General features: G+C 40.9%; 1 protein-coding gene across 1 annotated transcript in view; it reads left to right on the top strand.

The window, feature by feature from the left end:
* Window positions 1–448: 448 nt before the first annotated feature.
* Window positions 449–19,912, top strand: part of LOC148891751 (excitatory amino acid transporter 5-like) — a 32,378-nt gene continuing 12,914 nt past the window's right edge. Inside the window, exons 1-9 of the mRNA XM_089009152.1 lie at window positions 449–616; window positions 5,418–5,497; window positions 9,077–9,292; window positions 11,388–11,430; window positions 12,180–12,411; window positions 12,540–12,639; window positions 16,137–16,370; window positions 17,697–17,891; window positions 19,513–19,647. Coding sequence (XP_088865278.1) covers window positions 476–616; window positions 5,418–5,497; window positions 9,077–9,292; window positions 11,388–11,430; window positions 12,180–12,411; window positions 12,540–12,639; window positions 16,137–16,370; window positions 17,697–17,891; window positions 19,513–19,647 — 1,376 coding nt within the window. The 5' untranslated portion in view covers window positions 449–475. The remainder of the gene's footprint in view (window positions 617–5,417; window positions 5,498–9,076; window positions 9,293–11,387; window positions 11,431–12,179; window positions 12,412–12,539; window positions 12,640–16,136; window positions 16,371–17,696; window positions 17,892–19,512; window positions 19,648–19,912) is intronic.

The raw sequence follows: 19,912 nt of genomic DNA on the forward strand, positions 1-19,912 counted from the left end.
GCCAGCAGGAAGAGTGTAAGGGCGGGGGGGGGGTTTGAGGCCGTGAGACGGCAAGAGAGAGGTGATTGACAGAGTCATCCAGAGCTTGTCTGTGTGACACTGTCAGTCAGTCTCATGTTGAACATCCCGGGACGCAGCTCGGTTTCGGCACGGTGGAATTGTCGCTTCTTTTGTGGAGTGTTTCTTTTTCTTGGCTGACCCATCCTCAATTAACCCAAACCGTTGTCATTTTTTCCTTTCCCACTTGTGCTTTATCCCACTACCTTCTTCAGAGGTCTGTTCCTGATCTGCCTCGACGAAGTGTGGTGCATGTCGGTAGGCACATTTCACAGGTGGCTGTCAGTGGTAGGTTGAGGGATCCACATGGATGAATAAGCAACGCTTGAGGGGGGTCTTTCTGGTGGATAGAGGGAGGGGTGGGGGGGCTCGATATAGTTGCAGTCAGGATCGAGCTCCTTAGGAGGAAGGGGTGAGGATGGCGGTGGCCCTGGAGGAAGTGTGGGGGAGGGTCAAGAACGTCTGCAAGCAGAACGGTCTCCTCATCCTGTCTGTGCTGGCCGTGGTAATTGGCTGCCTGCTTGGCTTCTTCCTGAGAGGCAAGCAGCTCTCCGAACAGGTCAGTTGGATGCATTAACCCCTGTTTATTGTGACCCCTAACAAACCCGTGCCACCGCTTCTCACGTATCCTCTGGACATCAGCCAATTTTAAACACCATTGCCTTTGCAACCGATGAACCCTTGTTGGCTCCCACTCAAGTAAATGTCCCCTGGAGCCCAAATGCGCCCTGATGCTATTTGTGAAGGACTTAGTATTTTGAGGCGACAAAAACATATAGAATACAGAATTGGGTTTACATCTTTTGAGCGGGTTTGATTCCTCCAGATTCTTTCTTCTTTGGATTTGCAGCCAAATTGATGGCCTCTCAGATTGCCTGAAGCTGCTGCTGGACGCATCTATGGATCAGGATTCCCGGTGGAGAGATTAGTAGTCAATCACTCACAGTGACATCAGGTCAACAACAGAACGTCATGTTGACTTATATAATTCTCATAAGTCAGAATGTCCGCCTGGATTGAAGCACCAGTCAAAGTTGCACTTCCGCAAGGGTGAATTTATATGGAACCGGCCAGGAAATAATTGACCGACTTTTCTAAACGATGTCCATATTTCCTTGAATAGTCCGTCTTGAAAATGGCTTTAACAGTAAATATCCAACCAAAATGTAGCCACAAGGGGGCACAAGCCAGTGTCTTATTGTGCCGGATAAATACAGAGGGTTGTGTCAGGAAGGGCATCCGACGTAAACGTTTTTGCCAAAACAAATACAGTAAAGTCTCGTTATATCGATATCGGATATATCGATAGTCCCGGTTCTATCGATACTATTTCTATGCACGCACGGAGAAAATTACATGCAAACAGGGTCGGATATATCGATAGTCCCGGTTATATCGATAGTCCCGGTTATATCGATATTTTTTCGGATATATATAACGAGACTTTACTGTATGCGAATCAAACCTATGATTAAGTACTTGAGGTCAACTGTCCAGAGCAATGGAGAGTGTGGAAAAGAGGTGAAGAAGCGTGTCCAGGCAGGCTGGAGCAGTTTGAGAAAAATGTCAGGTGTGATGTGTGATAGAAGGGTTTCAGCTAGAATGAAAGGAAAAGTGATAAACAGTGGTGAGACCAGGCATGATGTTTGGACTGGAGACAGTGCCACTGAAGAAAAGACAGGAAGCAGAGCTGGAGGTAGCAGAGCTGAAGATGTTGAGGTTTTCTTTGGGAGCGACCAGGATGGATAGGATCAGGAATGAGTACATTAGAGGGACAGCTCATATTAGAGACTTTGGAGAGAAAGTCAGAGAGGCCAGACTGAGATGGTTTGGACATGTCCAGAGGAGAGAGAGTGACTATATCGGGAGAAAGATGCTGAATCTTGAACTGCCAGGCAGGAGACCGAGAGGAAGACCGAAGAGGAAGTATATGGATGTGGTCAAAGAGGACATGAAGGTAGCTGGTGTGAGGGAAGAGGATGCACAAAACTGGGATAGATGGAGGACATTGATTCGCTGTGGCGACCCCTGAGGGCAAAAGCCGAAAGGAAAAGAAGAAGTAAATATCCAACCAAATCCATTTGTTCTTCTACTTCGGCCATTGTGGGTTCACAACACTGCTATTCAATCAACACAATATATTCGCTTATGCAGCACGCTACTGATACAGTGTGCTAGCTCTGGCCAGTATGCTCTTGTCACTAGCGGCTTGCGATCATAGCAGTTGTTTTCGCATCATACTTTGCGAAAGCTCTGACGTTGACCAGTGCCTTCAAGAAGGCGTTGGTACCCTTTTTGGGTTGCCAACTCGAAATGTGATTGGTTAGAGTAACAGTTTGATTGACACATTTGATGTGACAGAGCCCGCAGGACTAATTGTGAAGGCGTCCAGGTAGATTTCTGACTTTGGTAACAAATGATGGCTGAAATGTGACTGGTTATATGCTTAAATATGAAAACACCCATCTGGAGGTAGTGCAACAGGGGAAAAGTAATGAAAGGAAGCTGAAAGACAATTTGGAATTATTTAATAAGAATTCATGGACAAAATATTATTAAATATAATAATAATATAATAATAATAATATTAAATATAAAGAAGGCTTTGCAGGCCTTGGCGGTCTGCTACTGGTTCTCGTATTGTATCTCAAGAGTTCACTTTCATGTGCTCCCACCATTCGCGTCGCTGACTACAAACAATATATTTACATTGCTTACATGCTAATGTTTTATCATTACTTTCAATTAATGTACAACAGATTAGTTTGTTGGTGTTATGCAACAATAATAATAACTCAATGATACTTCATGTGAAACCCAACTGTGTTCCTTTTTTCTGTGCTGTACTGTCGCTGTGGCGTATAATGGGTTGTTTTGTCACTGTAAGAAACAATGTGCGAAATGGGACTCCTAAAGATTTCCTTGATGAAATCTCATTTATAGTCATCAATGTGCCTTGAACCTAATAAGCCACTATACTCTTCAGCGGACTGAAGCAAATAAACGACTAAGGATTGGGCAGTGCAATATGAGCTTTACACTCATCACCTTATTCGCATGAAAAGCAACTGTACCTGTACTGTATTTGGTACAACCGACTTCATCTAATACAACAAATTCGAATGTAGACACAATTTAGAGGCAAAGAATCAACCACACGACAAATCACAAGACGTCAGGATATTTCACCAGCTCTTTGCGATGCTAACTCGCATTGCTAACTTGGAACGCTAACTCATGACGCTTCAGCGACCAGGCCACATTAAAAATTTCAACATCTTTCAGAGAGTAACAATTTTAATTTCAGATTGAAAGCCTGGTTGCTCCTCCAGTTCTCATATATGATAACCTCCTCGCTTTTTTCTGACCAACCCGGAACCAAATAATCTGTTACTAGATGAAGAGTCATGGCAAGAAAACGCTCAGGCTGCACCCCGGCGAATTCACTCTCCGCTGTTTGCATCACAGCGAAGGACAAAAGTACAAAAAATATTCTTGGAAACATTGAAAACACACACATACACACAACCACACGTACACACACACACGCACGCGCACACATGCACACGCACACACACACACACACACACACACACACACGCAGGTACACGCACACACACACGCAGGTACACAAGCAGCGCTTGTCCCTGAAAGCTGCCTCAACGCAAAAGCTTTTACTGCAGCACAGCTCACCAATCACTCCATTTCTTCTTCCCTAATAATTTCTTCTAACTGTATTAATCTTTTTCCTTGTTTTCCAACAAACGGCTCCCTTATGAATCAGGATAGTAATTAATCAATGATTGATTGACAATGAAACATCAAAGGCTTGGGCTTTGTGTCCACCCGCTGACACATTTTGTTGCCAGATTTGTGCCTTTTAAAATAAAAGCAAGGCTAGGCTGCTTTTATTTATTTTAGGTGATAGATTTTAAATACTGAACAAGGTAACTCAGTGGGGCTCACAAAATATTTAAAGGAAAGGATGACACAATATGTGTGTGAGACTAATAAAGGCAAATCCAATCCAAATCCAATCCAATATGAATTAATAATTAAAAAGCAGTGTAAAGAAATAAAATGTTTAGATTTGCATAAAACTACTAAACTTTTGGAAAATTTGATTGGTAAAATGCTGTCAAGGTCTTTCATATGTATGGGGGCGGGCATAGTTTTATACCTGGTTTGAAAAGCATTTACACTTGACACAGGGGTGTTTTTTTTTTTTTTTACTCATCCCCTCGCTGCATTGCCGCAGATTTTGAGCGGATTGGGTTATTTTTCCCAAAGTCTGAGTTAATTAATTTGCCAGGCAGATAAAGCTGAGTTGCTCTTGCGTTTTGTGTCAAAGTCAATTCAATTCAATGTATGCTTCATTGAAATCGCTGTGGCGACCCATGGAGGGAAAAGCCGAAAGGAAAAGAAGTACGCTTCTTTGAAAATACTGGTGGCAGTCGGATAGTCATTGGGCGATCTTGAGCACGGTGATTGAGGTACAAATTCTGTGGATCGGGTGAACGGTAGTATCGTATTGGGTCTCTGGTTCCCCCCGCCCTCCCAAAAAAAATTGGGTGGGTTGTTTTCGGAAGGGCATTTGGTGTAAAAATTGCCCCAAACATATATTGTGACAATGACTTGCTGCAGTAAAAAAAGTTGTTTCTTCTTATCCCGGTTTTAAAATTATGATTCTATACTACGTATACATGTAAAAATATACTAATAACCTGACAACCAAATACAGCTTCAACCCAAAATGATGGGTTGCGTTTACCACTTATTGGATCAAATTCATCACCCAACATGTTGCTTCAAATCCTAAACTGAGGTATAATTTACCCCGAATTGGCTCAGTAAGTTTTGGACCCAACGCTGGGTTGGCTATTTCACCCAAGTTAGGTTTCATTTAACCCAGCCAATGTTCTGTAGCCACAAAGGGACACAAGCCAGTGTCGTATTGTACCGGTCCCAAGTCGGATAAATATAGAGGGTTGTGTCAGGAAGGGCATCCGACATAAAAGCTTGGCCAAATCAAACATGCGATCAAACCTCTGAAGATGGAGGACACTGATTCGCTGTGGCGACCCCTTGAAGGGAAAAAAAGCCCAAAGGAAAAGAAGAAGATTTAAGAGTGTATTCATTAAATCAAAGCAGTCACGCAGAGAGGACTTTAAAAGGGAAATGGACAGGAAAAGGCTGGGAGGTCGATGATGATGATACATTTCATTTATAAACGCCTTTAAAGGTAACTATACAGTCGCAGGATCGTCTTTTATGCGGGTGAGCAGCGGCAGCCGCATTCGGCAGCTTAAGAGCGATGTTCAACTACAGTACCTTGAAGATATTGTCTGTTTCTCTTGCAGGAAGTCAAGTACTTTCAGTTTCCTGGAGAACTTCTAATGCGGATGTTGAAAATGCTCATTTTGCCACTTGTCGTTTCCAGGTGAGAGCAACATCATATCGCACAAATACTCAACACCAGTTTCCTGGTGTGCCATCTTGGGATAATGATCATTTTGCTTTTCAGTGGGTGAATTGTTGCATATTTTATTCTCCTCATACAATTTTCACAAACACTGGAAACACAACTTTGTTACGCAAACTTTGTGCGCACTCCATTGTGTGCTTATTTTTCTCAGGATGTTGTTAAACTGCAATTACAACACCCCTCGACCCCCTTTCCAGCACTGTGACAAACAAATCTCAAAGCACGTTTCTTGGAAGGACTCCATTTTCTACATGTCTTTGATGACCCTGACCTCACGCAACACAATTATATTGTGACCTTAAGTTGAAAGGAAAAGATAATACAAAAGTCACATGGCACTTTTGCATTATTCCTGTATTCACTTGAATTGGAATTTAATTTTCCATTCTATAAGAAAAAAACCAGAGTGAAGTCACTTTTGTCAAGGAAGCACTTTGGATGCCATGTAATGTACACACCGTACAGAATCTCAAAATACTATGTTAGGCCCACGCTTAACTGACCGCATGAAGTGACCACAAGAAAAGTCCCCCAAACAAATCAGGCAAACACACCGGTACCACGCAGGGTGCTTTGTGCAATAAGCTACTTACATTATGTGCACCAGCAGAGTCTGGATGAGAAGTTAATCTCCCTTTCATGGCCTGTCTCTCTTTCTCTCGCTCGCTGTCTCTCCCCCCACCCCTTTTATTAACGGAGGAGGGATGGCATGTGTTTATTATTATCCTTTTTGTTTGTACAGAGAAGGAAATTACTGAACGCATGCTTAATGTCAAGAACTACTCTGAAATAATAGTCAAGCGGCCAGGGGAGGCAACGTGAGCACACACGCAATCTCACAGCTAACTGCATTTACGTGCTCCCATTGGCATGTCTCAGTGTCTTTTCTACACAACAGAGGGTCGCGGTGGGGGGGGGGGGGTTCTCCATTTTAAGTTCGTTGAGTGGCTTGAAAGGACTCAAATCATCGATATCCACATTTTAGGAAACTATATATGAATTTTAAAAATTGATGGATGGATATAATAATAATACATTACATTTTAAGCGCCTTTCAAAGCTCTCAAGGACACTTTACAGTCACAGACAAGCATAGGTACTATAATAAATCAAATACAATCACAAATAGAATGCAATACATAAAATACAATTACAAATAGAAACAGGAGAGAGAGCTACACAGAAAATGCAATTTTAAATAGGTGGGTTTTGAGATGGGACTTGAAGGTGGAAAGAGAATCGATGTTACGAATGTTGGGAGGAAGTGAGTTCCAAAGTTTGGGGGCAGAGCAGCTGAAGGCTCTGTCACCCTTCATGCTGAGACGGGCAGGGGGGGCGGCACACAGAGGTGGAGGGAGGAAGAGGATCTGAGGGAACGAGAGGGAATAGAAATTTGAAGAAGGTCAGATAGGTAGGGTGGGGCAAGGTTATGGATAGCTTTAAATGTATAAAGAATACTTTGAGTTGATTCTATACTTGACCGGGAGCCAGTGGAGCTCTTGGAGGACGGGGGTGATGTGGTGAAAGGATGAGGTTCTGGTGATGATCCGGGCTGAAGAATTCTGGACGAGTTGAAGTTTGTGGAGAAGTTACTTTTTCTCAAGGTGGATTTGGTACCAACGAGGAGAATTCCAGTTTTTTAGCTGTTAGGTTTGAGGAAGTCATGGGTAAACCAGGATTTAATTTCAGAGCGGCAGAGTGAAAGGGAAGAAGGTGGAAGAGGCGTCGGTTTTTCTGGAGAGATAGAGCTGGGTGTCATCCGCAAAGCAATGAATTTGTATCCCAAATTTGCGGCGAATATTGCCAAGGGGAAGAAGGTAGGTGATAAAGAGGAGCGGTCCCAGGACAGAGCCTTGGGGCACACCAGAAGATACAGGAGAGGACTGTGAAGGGAAGGAGTTAATTTGGATGAACTGAGAGCGGCCAGAGAGATAAGAGTGGAACCAGCGTAGCATGGATGGATGGATGGATGGATGGATGGATGGATGGATGGATGGATGGATGGAGGAAAGTCTGTCAAGGAGGAAGATAGATATAGATAGATATTTTATGTCGTGCAACCACTTGACAAAATAAAATGGAAGCATTTCAACAATTTCTTATTCTTAGCATACTGAACGCATGTTCTTCCGTCTCTCTGAATACCGCAGAAGGTATGTGCTTGTGTGATGCACAGATCAGATGGTCGCCATGGCTTAACTCGGGGTGAAATATCTGCCCCGGCCCTATTGCCTGTCTGTCCCCATTTTGTTTCCTCTCCCTCCTCCCAACCATCTGCGCTCCAGCCAAAGAGGAAACCAGATTATCCCACGGCCGTGTCATACAGAATCAATGGGCTCTCCACTGCCACTAGTTGCGTTGGCGTCACGACATAAAAGCGTTGCAACCCATTCATGACTGTCAATCCGTCGTTCCAAATAGCTTGAAGATTTGTGGCAATTTTTGTGTATGCATCCCATCACAGGCTAACATGATGATGAGTCATTTGTTGCTTCAAGGTCGCCAGTCAGACTCATATGGCAGTCGATGATTGACAGGAATGGCCCACAACACCAAATCATTGCAATGAAGAAAAAAAAATCAAGTAAAGGGTAATTAAAAAAAATAAAGTATGTAATGTGTAATATGAAACAAAAGCAAACTACCTCAAAGGACTGTTTAACATGCCTTCTTGAGTGCGCATGTAAAGCAGTAGAAAATAAATAAATACATCACAGTTCAAATTAACCTCAAAAGTTCATTTATGATCATAAAAAGATGAAAGATTAAAACGAAGCCATTTTTGCTGTAGTGATATTTGTTTGCTAACATGAAAAATGTGGTTTCAGTTCCCCGACCCCTCATTATTTCAAAAGCATAGTCCTCTATTTTATTTTTTTTCAATTGAAGTTGTAGTGTTTGAGGTCTGTCAGTTGTTTGGCGGTACTGAAACGTATAAAATTGTAGCAGGAGATTGTTTACTTCATTTGTTGATATATATATATATATATATATATATATATATATATATATATATATATATATATATATATATATATATATATATATATATATATTGTGATATCATGAGAGGCTGGCTCTCAGCGGGACAGGACAAGAAGTGCAATGGAAGACAGGTTTGGATACAAACAAAGGTTTCAGGGGGGATTCACAAGCAACAAAGGCTTGAATAGTGTCTCTTCCAATACTTAAATCTAAATAAAGTCTCTTCTGAGGTAAAACTGAAGACGGAGTTCTTCTCCAAGAGTCTCTAGGCCTCACCCCGTTTGACGTCCTCCTCATGTAGCCTAGCCACCTTAGCAAGGTCCAAATCCAGTGTCCTGTCGTGTGATCCCAACTGGCAATGAATTCCACGCAGCAATCAACTTCTTCACAGAGCACAGCAATCGAGCTTGTCAATTTACATTGATGTGCGTGCGCATATACAGTAGATTCATCACACACAATTACAGAGGGACAAATTGTTTTCCTAAATTGTTTTTTCTCTCCCTTTTCTTCTTTTTCCATCCTTTCGCTTTGGAAAATTTGACTTAGTTTGATGTCAGGTCTGGCTGCGCTAGATGCCAAATGCTCGAGCCGCCTGGGGATCATGACTATTTCCTACTACCTCTGGACCACCTTTGTTGCTGTGGTGGTGGGAATTATCATGGTGTACATCATTCACCCCGGAGGAGCGGCTCAGAAGGAGGATTCCGAGGAGAGCAAAAAGCCCATGACCAGCTCGGCCGACGCGCTGCTGGATCTCATTCGGTGAGGGCGAGCCACAAAGTCGTTCCGTGTTCACCGTCCGATAAATTAGCTTAGTCAGAATTATGGTCGGAATGAATTGTTTTATTTGCAAACAAACGGTGCCAAACTGTAAATGCCTCCACATCAACAACTGTTTAACCCTTATTTGTATCAGATAAGAGGTTTTTTTTCCTTTTCTTTTTATTCTTTTGACTTCAAGATGGCTGCGCGAGAGTAGCTACCGTTACAGCAGTTCCTATATTTTGTTTTTCAACTTCTTCTTTTCCTTCCTTTGACCTTTCATCACTTTTGCTGCTGTGAAATTTCTCCAGTGTAAGACGAATAAAACCTAATGTAATCAAATCATTTACAGCAGTTCAGGATAAATAACAATAAATCATCAATCGTTTTTAAATGTAAATAAAACATACCATACTCAACAGGCAGCAGAAATAAATATGCAAGATATGTTTTCCCGGTTGAAATTTGCTTGGTTGGAGCAACCAATCATAAACAAAGAAATTGTTGACATCATCATGGGCCATCTTGTTTACTGAGCAGATTCGACTGGTACAGCAACCCGTGTAGATTAAAATCTGATTGGATTAAAAAAAATTACTAAATAAATTCAACATCCCCAACCTGCATTGGAAGGATGATTGATAAAATCAACGCTATGAAACGAGGAGAATAGATGACTGGGAATAAACTGATTCAATGTCATCTTAAAAAACAAATAAGTAAACAACTACATACATTGAAGTTGTAAAAGTGGGTCATTGCTTATAATCGTGTTTGGTCAGCAGATAAAATATTGTTGGCCGTTTCCATATCCCCTTGAAATGACAGATGTAATCCATCAGAATAATTTGTAAAGCGGTGGAATTTTTTTAAACTGAATCCTTTCGTTGGTTTGCAGTCGCTTTACTTCACTCTTGAAATTATTTTGTGATCAATTGCATGCAGTCTTATGAGGAGTGAAGTGCTTGAGCAAGGAGGGATATCCTTGACTAATGTGTGCCAGCGGCCTGTCGTGTTGAACTAATTTGAGCTGCTCAAAGCCAGCAGGGTGTGTTTGAGGTCAGCTTTGTTACGGCCCCTGAGAGTTACTGTGTCAGTGTGACACTAGGTCAACGGGCACAACTACGCCACCACCGCCGCCTCCGCCACCTAACGTTTGTTGTTCTCAAATCATATTTATAGTCGTGGTTAAAAACAAAAGTACGTCAAGAAGAGGCTACCAAGTCTTCTCATCATCTCGGAAGAAAACCCTTGAAATATGTTGGTCTATTTTCATCGCCTTGAATGAAATTACAGCGGGAATAAATTGCCTTTGAATGAATGAGCGAAGAAAGTCCATGTAATTCAACTTGGTCCTGATTATGACGGACGGTGATGACGGTTGCAGGATCTGTGTGTGTGTGTGTGTGTTGTAAAAGAGCACAGCTGGGCTTTGGATTTATCTGGCAAAGCTTCTTTAAAGCCTTCATCTATCATGCAGCCGTGCTATATTGGTCCGTTCTCAAATGGCGCAGTGTGTCGGACCCACTAGTAGCGCATGTCGGCGTGTGTGATAAGTACACGTAATGAGCATCGCGTTCGTAAATACGGAGACACTTGAGCGCATGGGGGATGAACAGAGCGCATTAGCTCCATTTGCTTCATCTTGGGCACAAAATAGACTTTTGAATGAATGCCCCCACGCAAAGAGCACGTAGCGCAGACATGTTTGGTCATTAATGCTGCCATGTTTTAAACTCCGCTGTGATACATCCGAGTTCTATGGATTCTAAGTTCTCCTCACTGACGTCTTGAATGTAAGGACACTTGCCACCACTCTGAGTGATGCAGTAGCCTTCGGTGGAAGGGAACACATCCACTTCAACTAAAAGAACTTGAGTGGTTTTGTTGTGTTGTAGCGGAAGAAAACAAAAAACGAAAATGCAACATATGCTGATAATTATTTCCATATGCAGATATAAGTTCCTTCAAGAAAATGTTCATGACATTATGGCTGCTACAAGTTGTAAATTGACATTAAATTGGACTGTGAGGTTTTAGCCGCGTCTCAGTTTTTTGGGGGCTTTTAAAAAACCTTTGAACCTCTTCTTTGCAGCAACATGTTTCCAGCGAACTTGGTTCAAGCGACATTTCAACAGGTAATACGAGTGTTCGGTTTCCTACAACTGTGTTTTATTGTGTGAATGCTGAAGAGCATGAAGTGTTTGGAAAGAATGACAATCCATTTTGTTGTCAAATCAGTTTTCTTTGTACTAAATTCATCCTGTCTACTTGATAACTAATGTTAAGCAGATTCCTTACTTACAGACAGTGTATTGTCGGTGTTCAAATACCTGACATGTTTCGGCGACTACTTCCGCCTTCGTCAGAGTGTCTCTGACGAAGGCGGAAGTAGTCGCCGAAACATGTCAGGTATTTGAACACCGACAATACACTGTCTGTAAGTAAGGAATCTGCTTAAAAATCAGTTTTCTGTTGCTTTTATTTGTAGTTTGTCTTTAACCCTTTCAATGCACCCTAAAACGTGATAATATGATGAACTGCAGGAACCGTCGTCCCTGAGAGGGTGACAAAATGAACTTGGCGATTTTTTTTTTTTTGTGTGAAATTATTACATAAGCATGACAACTCCTCTGTACGGATATCTCCCTTGACATCAATATTAAACCAGTGTTGAAAAAACACTGTTGCTGACCAGTAGCATGCAACGATGAGGGCAATTGGCCAAATATTATCCCCCAAAATTTTGGGGCAGACAACAGACTCCTCTAACGTTACCCTTTCATGCACCCTGTCACCTGATATTATGATAAATCCTCCACTGTCGTAACCACCGTCCCTGAAAGAGTTCAGCTCAGATAGCGTCTTTTGCCTTTTGCTTTACAAGTACCGAACCCAGCGAGACCCGGAATATATCCCCAAACCAACAGTAGCTCAGCTCCTGGATGAGACCACCACTCGGCGGGTCTACATCTACGGCATCCAAGATGACAACGGAACAGATGTCCAGAACTTTTCGCTGGATCTCACACCGCCGCCGGACGTCATCATGAAGACGTCGGCGGGTACAAGCGAGGGCATGAACGTGCTGGGTATTGTCATTTTCTCCGCCACAATGGGTAAGCTTTTTGACATTATATATATATATATATATATATATTATTTGACATTTTTTTGATATAATGCGCTTGTACGATGTACAAGTTATGACTCACTCATGAGCTGAACTCGATGTGACTCGTTCCAGGGATCATGTTGGGGAGAATGGGGCCCAATGGAAGTGCTTTGGTCAACTTTTGTCAAAGTTTGAATGAAGCAGTTCTCAAGATTGTTGCCATTGTCATTTGGTAAGAACAAGCTTCTGGTTTGTTTACCTTCACCCTTTCATGCACCCTGTAACCTCATAACACGATGAGCTGTTGTAACCAGCTGAGAGGGTTAAAATGTGCTCAAAAGCAGGTCAAATTTGACTTGATATTTAAAGGACAACCGACGCCCCAGTCAAGTTGTGTCCATAATTTGTAAAATTACTTCAAATGACTTCTACTGAGCGTATTTTACAAAGATCCCACCGCATATAGCTATATTTTACATTTTAAGACTTGCGCTGAATATTCAGGAAGTCTTGTTTTTGAGTTAGTGACGATTCGTGACGTCACGTCACGTTTGGAACGCCCCTGACCGAGAAAGCGACACACAATGCAATTTGGGTACTTTGTTTGGTCTGAAAACTTCGTGTTGACGGCGAAATTAGACGGAAAACACATCAATAACGCGATGGTGAAATGTTGTGTGTTGCAACAAGACTACGATTTGATTCTAGTTGACACAAATTCCCAGCAGACAAATCAGCCCATTTCCAACGGAGCTTTGGCGCCATCTTGTGCATTTTCTGGGATGCTACATTTCATCCAAATGCCTCAAAATGACACAGCATTACTTCTTTAATCGATTGTAAACATTTATGCTTTCCTCTTCAGAACTATTTGATTCATATTCATAACTGGATGATTAACAAGAAAGCATCTTCTCCGAATCTGAAGCCATTGTTTTGATTCTCGAGCAAGGGAAGACATCTTCGCGTGACATCACAAACTTTCTGAACCTTCTGAAACTCAAACTTTCTCAGATCATTTTGAAGTAGTTTTCGGAGCCTGCATGTTTTGGGTATTTTAGATGCTATAAAACGTTTTTCTGATGTCATTTAGTAAACAAAAAAATGGTGTCGGTTGTCCTTCAAAGAGGGCCAAAACAATACAGCTCAATAAATACATTTGAAAACATTTTCAGCAGACTTTTGTGACCATTTTGGTATAATATAGCACATTTTAAATTCATCCATTATAGTTCCATAAGTGAACACAAGCTAATTTGCTGGTGATTGTCAAATTGTGCCAGATTGATATTTTGAGAACACATCCAAATAAAATTAATTGGTGTTTTAACAAACACAATCTTGATAAGTGCTTTTCATAATGCAAACAAATTAATTCGAGCAATTTTAACCTGCTCTCCATTTGCTTGTAGTTGTATACCTTACAGCAGGCAACTCAACTGTCTCACACACACAAACTCTCAGTTCAACCAAGTCCACAAACATAAAAAAATATAATATTACAGGCAAAATGTAAAATATAACTCTGCATATTGCTTATCGCTTTAATGAGGGGCATGTGGCATTCCTTCTCATGAACAAATCTTGTATTGCGCTGTCTGTGCAAAACACCAATAAAAATGACTTAAAGTGTCTAAAAAGTACTTCAAATTGCACCCGGAAGTGGCCAGTTGCAGAAGGTCCCGCCCCCTTGTTTGTGGTGTCACTCCAAGACGTCATGTCTTGCTGTAGAATCAAAACAATGGCTTCAGATTCGGAAAAGATGGTTTCTTGGTACTCATCCAGTTATGAATATGATTTAAATAGTTCTGAAGAGGAAAGCATACATGTTTGCAATCGATTAAAGAATTTATTCCGGTCATTGTGATGCATCTGGAGAGAAATGTACTGACAAACTCTTTAGTACTCACAGTACCCAAAAAAAGGTAGAAGAGGGCGACAAAGCTCCGTGTAAACTGTCTCCTGGGACATTTTGTAAGCGAACATCAAATACACTGTAGAAGTCTTGGCGCAACACACAACGATTCACCATCGCGTTATTTATATGTTTTCCTTCTAATTTCGCCATCAACACGAAGTTTTTAGACCGAACAAAGTACTGCAAAATGCATTGAGGTGATGCAAGGTATGCCCTTTCTCGGTGAGGAGCGTTCCTTCAGTGACGTAGGGTGAAGACTCGTCACCAACTCAAAAACAAGACTTCCGGAATATTCATCGCAAGTCTTAAAGCGTAAAATATAGCTATATGAATCTTTGTAAACTACGCTCAGTAGAAGTCATTTACAGCGATTTTACAAATTATGGACACAACTTGTCCGGAGACGTTGGTTGTCCTTTCAGGTTTTCATCTTATTGAAGTGCAATGTTTTTCCTGAATATCATTCCAAATCCACAGTTTTGGAAAGTGAACTTATGTTGTGTAAAATCTTAAGTAGGCGGAGCTAAGACATCTGCCATCTAATTGCATCTAATGACGATGGTGCTATTACAAGTCGAAGCTATCGACTTCTAAATGCTGGCAGGCAATACACGCTGATTTATATATATATATATAAAAAAATATATAATATTTTTTCATATTGGATTTTTTCCACATGGATTTCATTCTCTGTGTGACACAACAGTGACTGTCTTGAGCTCCATGTTGGTGCCATCTTAATAATACCGGACGCGTGGATGTGTCTTTTTATTTCTTTTATTGCTTACTGCAACACAGCAGAAGGGATGGGTGAAGTCGCATGGGTTTCGTCTTGTGATTAACATAAGACTCGTCCAAGTAGTTATATGCAAAACATTGTAGATAACAAAACAGAATGAACAAGGTGTGATCGTATCGTGGTTATTTACAGAAAAAGAGAATACAACACAAGTTCGATGTTATTTACATGATGTCCCTGAACGCATCACATTCGAGACAGTCAGCGCGAACACGCGGTCTGCTGGATAATGGCGGCACAGTTCGACCCACCACGAACACTCACGGCCAAATGTAACACGACACAAGAAACTAAATACTATACAATAAAAACCAAATGAAACAACTATTACCTGCAACACAGTATGGCAGAAGGGATGGGTGAAGTCGCATGGGTTTCGTCTTGTGATTAACTGTGCAACAGAAAAGCACTATGAAGCACAGCTGCTTCAAAGTTCCACTTGACAAAACTTGAATTAAGTAATGACACAAAAAGTAATCTGGACTCAAAAGGAATCAGGGAACTAATTAGATAACACTAGACAGTACAAAAGGGGAAACAAAATAAGATATTGTCATGAAAATGTGAGTTAATACAGACCATCAGAGAAATGCGACTCACCATGAGTCTCGTCCAAGTAGTTCTGAAAACTATGGGCGGGACTTGGTGCCACACTGTGCGCCGTTGTGTCACTTCCGTCATAATTTAATCATTTTAGTGCACAACTCCGTTCCATCGGTTTCCCCGTATGTAATGCCAGTGTTTGAAATAGCGTCGGCCCAGTGGCGTACAACTTTTACGTCCATACAACTTTCCAAACATCTCAGCCATGCGGGCCGACAACTTCTTAATAATAATAATAATAATAATAATAATAATAATAATAATAATAATAATAATAACGGCGAAGCCGCTGGTTCACCATCCCTGCCTAATATGACGATGTCCAATTTGTGCATGCATGTTTTTTTTCTCTTAACATCCCGAAACCTCATATACCCAGAAACATTTTTTGGGTCATTTTGTTTTTAAGGTATTTCCCCTTCGGCATAGTTTTCCTGGTTGCCGGGAAAATCCTGGAGATGGACGATCCGTCAGCCATGGGAAAGAAACTGGGATTTTATGCCATTACAGTTGTAATGGGCTTGGTGCTGCATGGTCTTTTCATCCTGCCTGCCATGTATTTCTTCATCACCAAGAAGAGCCCCATTGTTTACATACGAGGAATTCTGCAGGCCCTACTTATTTCCTTGGCCACTTCATCCAGGTATTTTTTTTTTTTTTTTACTACAAGGCTCTTCTGGACACATTTCTGAAACTTATATTCGATTGACTGTGTGTATGTACAATATATGTCTTTACAGATTCAATAAGTAAAGTTCAAGCATAAAACAAATGACACATTGTTGGGCAAAGAGTTTTGTTCCCCGATAGGAACTATTAAGCATCTGATCACAGTACAGTAGATATAGTAGAACACAATCGATCCAAGTATAGATCCAATGATAAGATCAATAGCAGCTACGCTATTGATCATAAATCATTAACTAGACATAAAAGGATATTTGTAACACTTGAAATTGGGTCTTCTTTTCTATAGAAAAACAAAATCAAAGAACGCATAACACTTGCAGTACACAGTGCTCTTAAATGACAACCGACGTCACTTTTTTGGTTTCTTAACTGACATCGGAAAAACGTTTTATAGCATCTAAAATACCCAAAACACGCAGTATGATATTTTTATTCAAATGCAAAACTCCAATAAAATGACTTAAAGTGTCCAAAATCTGCAAAAAATTGAGCTGCGAATTGGGCATTTTCAGAAAGTCCCACCCCCAGTTCGTGATGTCATACCAAGACGTCTTGCATTGCTGGAGAATCAAAACAATGGCTTCAGATTCGGAGAATATGCTTTCTTGTTACACATCCAGTTATGAATATGATTCAAATAGTTCTGAAGAGGAAAGCATACATGTTTGCAATTGATTAAAGAAGTCCTTCCGTGTCATTTTGAGGCATCTGGACTGCAATGTAGCGTCCCAGAAAAGAGGCAGGAAATGGTGACCAAGCTCCCTGTGAGGAATTAATCAGCCCGTTTCCACAGGCTGATAAATTCCTTATATAGAGCTTGGTCGCCCTCTTCTGGCTCTTTTTGGTGCAACATGACGTTTTCAGAACAAACAAGCACAGCAAAATGCATTGACGTGATGGAAGGACTGCTACAATGTGTCCTTTTTTTTTTCGGTCAGGGGCGTTCCTTCAGTGACGTCACGTACGGACTCGTCACCAACTCAAAAACAAGACTTCCGGAATATTCAGCACGAGTCTTAAAATGTAAAATATAGCTATATGCGGTGGAAGTCATTTGAAGCCATTTTACAAATTATGGACACAACTTGTCCGGAGACGTCGGTTGTCCTTTAAGTGGCATAAATCCAGTGCAGCATGTGGCATGCCTGCATGGAGGCGGGTTAGACTGCAAGTTGGTATTTCGTAGACAAGTTTAGATAAACAGGGGACACTTACATTCACACCTATTGAAAATTTACTTATATGTATGGCATTTATAAGTTCTGCCCTCCCCCTCCAGCTCTGCCACTCTGCCTATCACCTTCAAGTGCCTCCTAGAAAACAACCACATTGACAGACGCATCATCCGCTTTGTGCTGCCTGTGGGGGCCACCATCAACATGGACGGGACTGCCCTCTACGAGGCTGTGGCGGCCATTTTTATAGCTCAAGTGAATAACTATGAACTCGACTTTGGACAAATCATCACCATTAGGTAAGTAAAAGATTATGGAAAAGTTGAGGTTTCATTTGGTGTGATTGTAATTTGCCTCAAACAAGCACAAGGATAAAAATAACATGAAGAAAAAAAGTTGTTTTAAAATGTTTCTTTGAAGCGAAAATATTTGATTGGAGGTTTCCAGCGCATCTTGTGATGACTTCATTGACTGAATTGAATAAATTGATACAACTATGAGTGTACCACCCTTCAAAAATGTAACAGGGCAAGTAAAATTAACTCCTCCCTCCTCGGCTTAATGAAATGGTGGAGTTCAAAAATATTTGACATTCAGGGAGAGGACATATTTTTGATTGCCAAGCTGAATTCAGCATTATGGTTGCATATAAATAGTCAGATTAGAATGCGATTCATGGGGGATAGAGACTGAACAAGCCTGCAAATAGTGAGAATTCATGAATGGCCATGATAAAAGCATTGCGGGCGCAGAGGCTAGTAAATAAATAGCTTCTCCAATATCCCCCCCAAAAAAGAGAACAAACAGGACAAACCACAAAAAAGATGTAAAAAAAAAAAGAATAATTCTACTGTACAAATGTGACACAGCTGATCATGTGTGCCCATGATACTTTCTTGGACAACTTTGAATTTGCCCAAACTCAAAAGGGCTCTTAATTGGAAAACCAGATGAAATGCTTCCTTTTCCTCCTTTACTCATTGAGCAAATGAGTGCTTGTACTTGTGATGTTTCCCGACGCTGCGTCTGATTTTAATCACATCACATATGGAGTTTTCTAAATGATTAAAAATTTGATAGGATTTACTAGGTACACATGTACTGTGTGTAAATGTCCACAGATTATGCATCATGTGAGCTTCTTAGTCTGATCTGATTCCTGCCAAATGAGTCTGCAAGCAACAGCGGCATAGAAGGTTAACACAATAAGTACAACGGCACCTTTGTCTCCTAGCACACTGTTGCTCTGTACCTTTGCAACAGGTAAACAAGTCCACACGGACTGGGTGGGCCGGGGGGCTGGGTTAAATAATATCGCTCTGATTTAATGGCGTGTCCTCATGTAATAACATTAGGCTCTCTTCTCCCCGTAGCTTCAGGCTGTGCCCATCCCATCGTAATCCCTTGGGAGTAAAACCCATATGACCTGTATGACTCATCTCTCGTGTCACGCCAGAATTATTATAATTTGTCTTCATACACAACTGTCCTTTTGCGCAACATGGAACTGCCAACCATTCCCTTAGAGGCAGCCTACAACATTTACACACACACACACGCACACACACACCGACACACACACACTCGCAATCTATCTATCTATCTATCTATCTATCTATCTATCTATCTATCTATCTATCTATCTATCTATCTATCTATCTATCTATCTATCTATTGTTTTTATTGTGAAGTGTCCTTGGGTGTTTTGAAAGGCGCTTGAAATAAAAAATGTATTATTATTATATCTATCTATCTATCTATCTATCTGTCTGTCTGTCTGTATGTGTGTGTATATATATATATATATATATATATATATATATATATATATATATATATATATATATATATATATATATATATATATATATATATATATATATATTATAACAATGTTAAAAAAACAAACTTTTTTTCAAGCATTACAGCCACAGCAGCCAGTATTGGTGCAGCTGGGATCCCACAAGCTGGACTGGTTACCATGGTGATCGTGCTGACCTCTGTGGGTCTGCCCACAGATGACATCAGTCTCATTATTGCTGTTGACTGGGCTTTGTAAGTACACAATGTAGCTCAGGAGAATTGGAAAAAGTAAGCTCTGCGTTTGTTTGTTTTTTATGTTAAACAATTTTTGAGTTTTTCTTCTTGAAGCAACGTGATACATTTCAATTAAGGCTGCAGCAATCAGGTCAAATGGAAAGCACACCTTCTTTCAATTGTCATTTCATACTGAATCGTACTAGGCAATGCAACTGTGACGCAAAATGAATCATTTCAATGTGACTCACGTGTTGCTTTCATTCATTTTCATTGACAAAAT

The sequence above is a fragment of the Hippocampus bargibanti genome, linkage group LG11, assembly GCF_051943395.1.
Source record: "Hippocampus bargibanti isolate YZ-2025 linkage group LG11, ASM5194339v1, whole genome shotgun sequence".
Lineage (NCBI taxonomy): Eukaryota > Metazoa > Chordata > Actinopteri > Syngnathiformes > Syngnathidae > Hippocampus > Hippocampus bargibanti.